At 45.1% G+C, this 11,414-nt stretch overlaps 1 protein-coding gene across 1 annotated transcript; it reads left to right on the top strand.

Annotated features, from left to right (window-relative positions):
• The first annotated feature begins 7,122 nt into the window (after positions 1–7,122).
• Positions 7,123–11,027, top strand: DSEL (dermatan sulfate epimerase like). Its single transcript, XM_054583888.1, has one exon. It carries the CDS (start codon positions 7,332–7,334, stop codon positions 10,968–10,970), a length of 3,639 nt encoding a protein of 1,212 aa, XP_054439863.1. The 5' UTR covers positions 7,123–7,331; the 3' UTR covers positions 10,971–11,027.
• Positions 11,028–11,414: the final 387 nt, after the last annotated feature.

The following is an 11,414-nucleotide window of genomic DNA, read 5'->3' as shown; positions in this document are numbered from 1 at the left end:
GGTGTGCGTGTGAGTGTGTGTGTGTGTGTGTGTGTATGTTTGTGTATGTGAAGGGGTATGTTTTTTTCTTTATTTTTTAAACGTAAGGGCATTTCTGATCACCTTATAGTCAGTCACTTCTTCCTTGTATTGTGTTGTAGTAATTGATTTACTGCCAGTTATGCCTGGTACCCTAGCGCAGGCTCTTATACGAGATGAAATAGTTGGCTTTAAGAGTGTCTTTGGCCAAGTGAAGAGATACAGACCCAGAACCTGGTGAACAACAGAAGGCCATGTGTGAACTAGTGAGTAAGAGCTGGCTCTGGAGCTCACTGCAACATGGCAATGGAAAGCCCAAGGGATAATCCAGGCCCTGATTTCAACAATGAGCGACAATTTGCATGTAATCAACTTTTAGAATGAGTGGGCTAGGGCTGGGTTTCTCAGACTCAGTAGTATTTACATTTGGGCTGGACAAGAGGCGGGGGGAGCTGTAGGATGTTTAATAACATCCCCGACCTCTACCCATGACATGCGCACTGCCCCCCACCGCCACCCTTACTTGTAACAGTAAAAACTTTCTCCAGACACTGCCAAATATTCCCTGAGGGACAAAAAGGCCCTGAGGCTGAGAACCTGGTATAATAGGAAGGGGACAGAGAGAGAGCTCCTTTCATATTCCCCTTGCAAGTTTCATTTTGTCTAAAATTTTCTTTCATGGTAAAAGCAAAACTGTGTACAAGCAGATGTGGTAGCAATAAAACTTCCCATTTATGAATCCAAGGTTTTAGTGAACTTCTGGGGAAACGTCTCTCCTCAGAATTTGGCTTTGGTATTTTAAAATTTTTAAAAATCCAGTTACTGTCAAACAGGCTCCGTACAGCTGGATAAACAAGCCCAAGGGAGACTCCCAGCCGCATCTTCATTAGCAACTCTGCGGGCAAAACCTCTGTCATTCTGAGATGTGTGTTCAGAGCGATTGCAGAAGGGGTGTTTCCGCATTCTGCTGCCTGCTATAACTCTGTGGTTTTGTTTTTATTATTGGTGTGGCCTATTACTGCTGTTCAATTGTGCAATAAAATTTGCAGCTTAAGTTTGGTGTCTGTTTCTGTACAATCACAGCCGCTTTCTCCCCAGACTCGGGGGCAAACACTAGTCCTAAGAGAGCTCCTGGGTCACTATAATATGTCTCTTCTTGTAACCGGTTCAAGAAGCCTGCAGGTGTCCCCTCGGCCAAAGCATATCAAGGAAGGGCCATGCGAAGGGAGGAATAATGAAATCACCCCCAGATCACACGCCTGCATTCTGAGCAAGCCCATGAACTGGAGATCTGCATGTGGTCAGTTGCTGAATGCACAGCAATTAGTTCTGGGATATCTTTGCCCCAGTTATGAAGACATTACCGGCCCTGGCTGGTGTGGCTCAGTGGACTGAGTGCTGGCCTGCGAATCAAAGGGTTGCTAGTTCAAGTCCTAGTCTAGAGCACATGCCTGGGCTGTGGCACAGGTCCCCAGTAGGAGGCACGTGAATGGCAACCACACATTGATGTGACTCTCCCTCTCTTTCCCCTTTCCTCCTCCTCTCTAAAAATAAATAAATAAACTCTTAAAAAACATAAATTGAAAAAAGAAATTATGAATATAACAGATCATAGACAAAAGATTTCAGTTGAGGGATATTAGAGAGTATCTTGGTTTGTTTTCGTTGCTTGCATTTCATCGGTCTGTAAGGTGATGTAGTATTTACCTTATATTCTGAGGCTCAGAACTTGAAGTTACCTATCTTAAGACATAAAATTCTTGTAGAAATTCTTCTTATAATGTTGGCCGACTTTCTAGTCTTAGGTGTTACTTGAATTAAGTCACCCCAAGGCAGAGCTCCAACCACCTATTTGCAGTAAAAAGCTTCTCAGCATGGTTGGGAGAAAATGAGCTCCTGATTGGTACAGAAGCTCATTTTTACATGGACAGATGTATCCATGAAAAAAGTGAGTGTCTTGCTTAGATCACTTCCTGGTAAAACCAAGGAATAGACCATTGCTAGAAGGATAAATTTCAAACAATTTACCTTGGAGGTGAAAAGTGGCCTCTACCTCTTCATCCTTCTGTATTGATCCTTTGGGAAATAAAGTAAGGGTGATAATTCCTGTTCAACATTTCACACACACTCAACACCAAGTGCCAGGCTCTGAGTTAGTTGTCAAAGAATTAAAAAAGAAGAAGAAAAGCAATAAGGAAGGAAGGAAGGGAACAAGGAAGGAAGGAAGGAAGCACCTGCCTTGGGAAATCTAGTTTAGAAAGTATAACCTCTGTTGTAAGTGGCATGGCCCATGGTTTGGTTGAAAGACATTCAAATAAATAAAACAGATTTTTTAAGTGCTTTGAAATCACGAGCAAAATATTATGTAGATTTAAAATCTTTTTATATAGAGGGTAATCCCCAGAGTGGTAGACTTTACTGTTCTTCACCTATATTAAAATAAGATACTGCTCCAGGATTCTGAATTTAGCAGCTGTTGGTATATGTGTCTCTTGCCACACTCTTAAAGGTTTTTAATGTACAATACCATAATATATAGCTCATCCTTTCTATGGTTGGATGCATTATTTATAACTAACTTTGTACCATTGTCATGTGTGGAAGGAGCAATAAATAATTGGAGCTCTCAATTTTTAGTTCACCAGAAACAAGGCTCTCTCCTTTTTTTCACAGTGCCATTTACCTTCTGCCTTTTCTGCCAACAATTAGTATTGGTCATCTGTAGCTTATTTTATTTCAACACACTCACAACTGGGAGATGCTTCTGCTTAATATGAATTAGCCCGAAAGCGCACCTGAAGATGCCGAGAAGTTAGCTGCCTCCCATAGCTTCAGCACAGAGGCAAGGGGCAGAGCTGAAAAGCCACAATGTCTGTACCTGGATCCATTCACCTGTAAAGTGAAAAATATCATATTGATGTTAATAAATCTGGAAAAAAAATCAAATGGAAGTTAAAATAATTCGCCAGCCAGATGCTAGTGCTCATAATAATCTCCATGATTCACCTTGCTGTAATGAGGCATGTGGTTGGGATCCTCAGAATAAAAGAACCCATCCACACATTTTGTTCTGAAAAATGGTCTGCATATTTACTCATTGTTTACTAACACTAATTCCTAGGCAGTTTCCAAAGCACCGTTTTGCAGAAAATTATAGGAATCTCTGCCACTGGGCTCCTCGTTCCCCCAACTCTTCTCTTCCCCATAAAGGAGGCTGGAAGCCGTGAGTCATCTTCCTAAATTGTGGGCCACATAGGGGGACAATCCAGACGTTGGCAGAAAGGTCTGTTTCAGGACTTCAGCACAAGACTCTGTTTCAGAATGAATATCAGTGGAGGAGGCCATGCTCAATGTGAGCCACCTGTTAAAAGCTCAACTCATGTCCAACACAGGACACAGCGCCTAAAAGGGGACTGGGTGTGACTGCTTGTAATTTGAAGGAGCTTTGCATAGAGCACAGCAGTCAGCTGGGTAAAATATTAAGCATAAAACAAATGATCTAAGGGCTGAATATAGACACAGATCATAAAGTGCTTGAGTAATTCATTCTGCTTAGGAAAACCTAGGAGGTATTGACGGAAGGATTTAAGCCTCTGAGCTAAGACCAGAATGATGAAAAGAATTTCAAAAGACAAATTTCAACTAATCAACGAGGGTGGTGGTACCGACGCTGCTGCGCAGTTAGGAATGGGATAAGCGTAGGCATCCAATTGCCAGAGCAAAAGCCACTTTGGACATTTGGACTGGGGCTAGGGTTCCCAAGGGGACAAAACAGATGGATGAGGAGACAGAGGACACTTTTCACCTCCACGGTACATTATTTGAAATTTATTTTTCTAGCAACAGTCTATTTGATTTTCCGAGGAAGTGATCTAAGCAAGACACTTTTTTTTTCATGGATACATCTATTCATTTACCAAAATGAGATGGAGCGGGAAATTGAAACCGCCATCAGTCCCCAGCTGGGGATGGTTGGCTAATTTACAGGGCTTCCTATTTCCCCGAATTCCTATTACTAAGTTATTTGTGATAGGTGAGGTCAGACCTTGGGTTAGCTGTTGCTGAAGCATAATCTCAGATCCCTGTCAGAAGTTCAATAGGTCGAACTTGGAAGGATTCACAGCTGCCTTAGTATTTCCAAACCCTGGAATTGCAACACGTTGTCGTACTAATTGAGGCGCACTGTCTTTGCCTGCCGTGGGTCTTTACTGAATTTGTTTCCATTTCTTTAGTAAGAATGAGGTTCCTTCCACCTGCTTGTCTCATACCTTCCCATATTTACACTGCGGAGAAACTCTTTCAACCTAAGAAACTAATTAGTGTTTTTTTGTTTTCCCCTGACCTTTAGCGTCTGTGCTACTGTAGTCACTGTCATATTTCTCTGCCATTACTGTGGTATGCTGATTTGGCTTTCCTAAATGACAGCACCTTAACCAGATTGCCTCTCATCCCTCCCCTCCTCAGCCCTCGTTTTTCCTCAACGACTTTTGCTGACACCTCACAGCGTGACCCCGCCCGCCAGCGCTTCTCGCATTTGTCAGACCCAGAGACTCCTCCATCCTCATCCCACCCCCAGCCGTGATCCTCGACACATAACCAAAGGACTCGGCCAGCGGGCGAGGGCTCAGACATTCACACTCCCAAAGTCCCCTTCCGGGGGGTCCCCTGGTCCCAGGACGAGCAGCGCAGTTGCAGCCTGGAACCCGCGGGTCCCGGGCCCCTACCGGATAGGATAAGAGACCGCTCGGCTCCGCCCTGATCCCGCCCTGGCCCCGCCCCCCGCCCGACAGCCCTCCCCACCCTGCCTCTCTAGTCCCGCCCCCGGTCCCGAGGCCCCGCCCAGGACCTCCCTGCGTCCCGGACCCTCGCCCTCCCAAAACCCGAGGCCCTGCCCCTGTCTGGTCCCGCCCCGCCCCCCGCCCACGTCCCCACCCCTCGCCCACTCCGGCCCCGAGGCCCCGCCCAGGCCCCGCCCCCGAGCCCCGCCCCGCCCCCGGCCCGCGTCCCCGTCTCTCGCCCTCCCCGGGCCGCGCGGCCGGATCTGGCACGGAGGAGAGGCGGCGGCGGCAGCATCGCAGCTTGGGGACGCTGGCGCTCCGCTGGACACGGCGTCCCCGAGAGCGCCCTCCTTTCACAGATCTGCTTCCCGAGGTCTGCAGCCGCCCGGGAACGTCCAGCGTTCCCCGAGGGCAGGCGTGTTCGCGCGGTGCGGAGTGGGGAACGAGCGCGGGGCCGCAGCCTGTAGGAGCTCGGGGAGCGCGGGGCTTGGGGAGCAAGGGACCCAGCAGGAGAGCGCGCAACCCGGCCCCCAGCGCACCGCAGTTTTCTCCAACTCCCCACCTCCCCTGCACTGGGGCCCATCGCTGCTCGGGGACCCTGTCCGGATCTGCCGAAGGTAAGCGGACTTGGCCACTGAGAGGTCTCCTGTCCTCAAACCACCGTCAGAGTTCGGGGAGCGGAGAGCGCAGGATGGGGGCGGCACGTTCGTAGGAAGTGCATTAAAAAATGCAACAGGCGGGGCGGATCAGGAAACTCCTGTCGTTAACGTTTCCCTCGGAAAGGAGACTTGTCCAGGACTGAAACTTGGGTAGGTTCTTCCCATCAGAAGACGCGCAGAGGGAAGCTGCGCCTTAAGTCTGGGTCTGAGCTCCCTCTGGTGGTCCCTGGTGAAGAAGAAGCGCGAGGCTACAGGTGAGAGATGGGAGCGGAACTGCCCTTCCCACACATTGTCACGATTTCTCCTTTGAGGGAAGTGTCTGGTTTCTTACGGAGACACCTTCTGAACCCATGAAAGCTAAACCCTCTAAAGGAATAAAAAAAAAAAATCCTTGCCATTTTTGCTTTTTGTCCCCGAGTCCTTTGTGACCAAAACAAGAAGACTCATAGCAGGGCTCATCTCTGGGTAAGCTGCATTTGAATAAAAGCATTTTATTTACTATTTTCTACATTTTTAATTTAATTTATTGGGGTGACATTGGTTGATAAAATTATATGGGTGTCAAGTGTAGAATTTTATAATACATCATCTGTATATTGGGTTGTGTGCCCACCACCCAAAGTCAAAGCTCCTTCCATCAGTTACCATACACATTCTCTACCTTTTATTACCCCTCACCACCCTAAAACATATAAAAAGGCTTTTAGCTACAGCCTTTGCAGGCTACAGTTAAAATAAATGCCGTTGGCAAAGTTAGATCTTGTAGCTGCTTGTCATCTGCCACTATTCATTGTTATCCTAATGTGTGCATTTAAAAATATAAGAAAAAAAAGAATCACTTGAGCTAACTTAGACTGTGTGTAGTAACAGTTTTTATTGTGATTCTGAAACTTCTGTCCAGGACAAGATTTGAGTTATCAGTTTATATTCACTCCCGGCATACCTGTAGCCTCAGAGAATTTCTTTGTTTGTTTTTTGTTTTTTTTTTTTTTCTTCCTTCCCTCAGAAAAGAATGTCATGAAAAAGGAACAGAAAAGAGGCGGCATTGTTGGTGAAAGGGGAGTTTTCTTTCCCTGCTGGTGGTTACTTTGTGATTGGAAGAGAAATACCTAGGTGGCTGAAGAGATTAGATTTTTCTAGCTGTACAGATGAAGCTGATAAAAGAAGACATGAAAATGCTTCCTCTTGCTTATAATAGGCTGATAAGTAAGAAAGCCTGAAAAAGACAGATTTGAAATGAGGGCAGGAATTTTCACTTTTTGTATACCACGTAGGACTTTGGACACTTACTGAGGATGCTTTTCTCCCAAAAATGAAGAAGAAAAAAATTCTCAAAGCCAGAATTGTAAAAAGTTGAGAAGAATAACAACCACGTCCATCACAAAGATTTCAGTACTTCATCACCTTCTGTGGACAGAAACACACACAAGGGCCTCATATGTGTATGGGGATTTTATCACTGGTGATGGTTTCCTATGGTAGGAATGGCTTAATTTGGATTTTGGAGTGATTTTTCTTTTTTCTTTTCTTTCTTTTTTTTACAATGTGTGTCCTGACTCTCCATGGATTCATAGTATGTTTTCTTGCTACCACTGTTTGCTGTATGATGTGGAAAAACTGGAGGTTTTAACGTTTCCTTAAAGCTTTATTGGAAGCAAAACTGCATTAGGGTCACAAGTGTACAGTGTAAGTTTTCTCTTCTTGGCAACTGTACTTGCTTAGAATGAGCCGAATGTCAGCTGGATTTCACAGCATAAGTGATTTATAGTCTGTTTTATCAAGGCCTTACGTGTATGCTTTATACTAAGCAGATGGGAACCACATTGAGCACTCTGTTTGACATGATTGCTTAAGGAAAGGAACTCCCTGATGGATCATGGCGTTAATGTTTACAGGACATTTCTTATTTTTAACGTTAGTGATGTTTGCTTTCTCTACTTTTGAGGAATCTGTAAGCAATTACTCTGACTGGACAGTTTTTGCAGATGAGATAGATCAGTTTAAGACACAGAAAGTGGAAGATTTCAGACCCAGCCAAAAACTGAAGAAAAGTGGGCTTCATCCAAATCTGTATTTTGATGCGGGAGAAATTCAATCAATGAGACAAAAGTCTCGCACAAGCCATTTGCATCTTTTTAGAGCGATCAGAAGTGCAGTGACAATTATGCTCTCCAACCCAACGTACTACCTACCTCCCCCCAGGCATGCTGACTTTGCTGCCAAGTGGAATGAAATCTATGGTAACAATCTGCCTCCTTTAGCCCTGTACTGCTTGTTATGCCCAGAAGACAAGGTTGCCTTTGAATTTGTCTTGGAATATATGGACAGGATGGTTGGCTACAAAGACTGGCTAGTGGAGAACGCACCAGGGGATGAGGTTCCAGTTGGCCATTCCTTAACAGGTTTTGCCACTGCCTTTGACTTTTTATATAACTTACTAGATGATCATCGAAGACAAAAATACCTGGAAAAAATATGGGTGATTACCGAGGAAATGTACGAGTATTCCAAGGTCCGCTCATGGGGCAAACAACTTCTCCATAACCATCAAGCTACTAATATGATAGCACTGCTCACTGGGGCCTTGGTGACCGGGGTAGGTAAAGAATCTAAAGTAAATTTATGGAAACAAGTTGTGGTAGACGTGATGGAAAAGACAATGTTTCTATTGAATCATATTGTCGATGGTTCTTTGGATGAAGGTGTGGCCTATGGAAGCTACACAGCTAAATCAATCACACAGTATGTGTTTCTGGCCCAGCGCCATTTTAACATCAACAACTTGGATAATAACTGGTTAAAAATGCACTTTTGGTTCTATTATGCTACCCTTTTACCAGGTTTCCAAAGAACTGTGGGCATAGCAGATTCCAATTATAACTGGTTTTATGGTCCAGAGAGCCAGTTGGTTTTTTTGGATAAGTTCATCTTAAAGAACGGAGCTGGAAATTGGTTAGCCCAGCAAATTAGAAGGCACCGACCTAAAGATGGACCGATGGTCCCCTCCACAGCCCAGAGGTGGAGCACTCTTCACACTGAGTACATCTGGTACGATCCCCAACTCGCCCCACAGCCTCCCGCTGAATATGGTACTGCAAAAATGCACACATTCCCTAACTGGGGTGTAGTCACTTATGGGGCTGGTTTGCCAAATACACAGACCAATTCTTTCGTGTCTTTTAAATCTGGGAAACTAGGGGGTAGAGCTGTGTATGACATAGTTCACTTCCAGCCATACTCCTGGATTGACGGGTGGAGAAGCTTCAACCCAGGGCATGAACATCCAGATCAGAACTCATTTACTTTTGCTCCCAATGGGCAAGTGTTCGTTTCTGAAGCTCTCTATGGGCCCAAGCTGAGCCACCTGAACAACGTGCTGGTGTTTGCCCCATCGCCCACCAGCCAGTGCAATAAGCCCTGGGAAGGTCAGCTGGGGGAATGTGGGCAGTGGCTCAAGTGGACCAGCGAGGAGGTTGGGGACGCAGCGGGGGAAATCATTACTGCCTCTCAACATGGGGAAATGATATTTGTGAGTGGGGAGGCCGTGTCTGCTTATTCTTCAGCGATGAAGCTGAAAAGCGTGTATCGTGCTTTGCTGCTCTTAAATTCTCAAACTTTGCTAGTTGTTGATCACATTGAGAGGCAAGACGATTCCCCAATAAAATCTGTCAGTGCCTTCTTTCACAATCTGGATATTGATTTTAAGTACATCCCATACAGGTTTATGAACAGGTATAATGGCGCCATGATGGATGTGTGGGATGCACACTATAAAATGTTTTGGTTTGATCATCGGGGCAGTAGCCCTGCTGCTAGTATACAGGAAGCAGAGCAAGCCGCTGAATTTAAGAAACGGTGGACCCAGTTTGTTAATGTCACATTTCAGATGGAATCCACAATCACCAGGATTGCATATGTGTTTTATGGGCCATATGTCAATGTTTCCAGCTGCAGATTTATTGATAATTCCAACTCTGGACTTCAGATTTCTCTCAACGTCAATAACACTGAACATGTTGTTTCCATTGTAACTGACTACTACAACCTGAACACAAGATTCAGTTACCTGGGATTTGGTGGTTTTGCCAATGTAGCTGATCAGGGCCAAATTACCCGATTTGGTTTGGGCTCTCAAGCAATAGTCAAGCCCATAAGACGTGATAAGGTTCTTTTCCCCTTTGGGTTTAAATTTAATGTAGCAATTGGGTTGATTTTGTGCATCAGCTTGTTGATTTTAACTTTTCAGTGGCGGTTTTACCTTTCCTTCAGAAAGCTAATGCGATGGATCCTAATACTTGTTGTTGCCTTGTGGTTTATCGAGCTCCTGGATGTGTGGAGCGCTTGCACTCAGCCCATCTGTGCCCAATGGGCAAGGACGGAAGCCGAGGCTGGCGCGAAGTCTGTGTCTTCCCCAGGGCACCATGTTGATCTCCCCGATGTCGTCATTACCTCACTCCCTGGTTCTGGCGCTGAAATCCTCAAACAACTCTTTTTCAACAGTAGTGATTTTCTCTACATCAGGGTCCCCACAGCCTACATTGACATCCCTGAAACGGAATTTGAAATCGACTCGTTTGTAGATGCCTGTGAATGGAAGGCGTCCGATATCCACAGTGTGCGTTTCCACCTACTCCGAGGCTGGCTGCAGTCCTTAGTCCAAGACACAAAACTGCATTTGCAAAACATCCATCTGCACGAATCCAGTAGGGGAAAACTGACCCAATATTTTACATTGAGTAAGGACAAGAGAAGAAAGTCGAAGAGGAGAGAGTCTTTGCCAGAACAAAGAAGTCGCATGAAAGGCGCCTTTGACAGAGATGCTGAATACATTAGGGCTTTGAGGAGACACCTGGTTTACTTCCCGAGTGCGCGGCCTGTGCTCAGTTTAAGCAGCGGGAGCTGGACATTAAAGCTTCATTTTTTTCAGGAAGTTTTGGGATCCTCACTGAGGGCATTGTACATAGTACGGGACCCTCGGGCCTGGATTTATTCAATGCTGTACAGTAGCAAACCAAGTCTTTACTCTCTGAAGAATGTCCCAGAGCGCTTAGCTAAATTGTTTAAAGTTGAGAGAGGTAAAGGCAAATGTAGCTTAAATTCGGGCTATGCTCTTGAGTATGAATCATTAAGGAAAGAATTATCAAAACCCAAGTCGAACGCAGTCTCCCTGTTGTCCCATTTGTGGCTGGCAAACACAGCAGCTGCCCTGAGAATAAATACAGATTTGCTGCCGACCAGTTACCAGCTGATCAAGTTTGAAGATATTATACATTTCCCCCAGAAAACCACTGAAAGGATTTTTGCTTTCCTTGGAATTCCTTTGTCTCCTGCTAGTTTAAACCAAATATTGTTTGCCACCTCCACGAACCTTTTCTATCTTCCCTATGAAGGGGAAATATCACCAAGTAATACTAATGTTTGGAAACAAAACTTGCCTAGAGATAAAATTAAACTGATTGAAAACATCTGCTGGACACTGATGGACCGTCTAGGATATCCAAAGTTTACGGACTGAGCGCTGCGGGTCAGCAGAAATTTGCACTAATACCAACCCGATTTGTGGACATCGATTAGAAGAGTTTGTTTATTCTTGTACTCTGTATGTGAGAGTGTGTGTGTGTGTGTGTTCAGTTAATTACTTGCACAGAGAGATTATTTTAAAAATAGGCACTATAGTTGGCCTAGCACGATTTACTTTTGACGTCACCGCTGTCTTGCCTTTGTCTCTGAATGATTCTCTGCTGAAATGCTTCCACCACAGAGGTGTAGATGAAGTTCCGTTGTGGTCAGGGGAGATGGGAAGACTTTAAGAGCTTTTGTCTCTCCATCTGAAACTGTGCTGATCGGCCCTGGAACCTCAAAGACTGGTCAAGGCCTTCAAGTGTTGCTTTATGCAAGCATCTCTTACATTCGAGATAGACTACAGAAGTTCCTTTTTTTTTTTTTTTTTAAAGTTCAA

The sequence above is a fragment of the Pteronotus mesoamericanus genome, unplaced genomic scaffold (assembly GCF_021234165.1).
Source record: "Pteronotus mesoamericanus isolate MK-2021 breed Mesoamerican mustached bat unplaced genomic scaffold, CSHL_Meso_final contig_74, whole genome shotgun sequence".
Lineage (NCBI taxonomy): Eukaryota > Metazoa > Chordata > Mammalia > Chiroptera > Mormoopidae > Pteronotus > Pteronotus mesoamericanus.
This window is presented reverse-complemented; position numbering and strand designations above follow the sequence as displayed.

Coding starts and splice junctions, on each gene's coding strand:
- DSEL (XM_054583888.1), top strand. CDS start 7,332: ATGGCGTTAATGTTTACAGGACATTTCTTATTTTTAACGTTAGTGATG.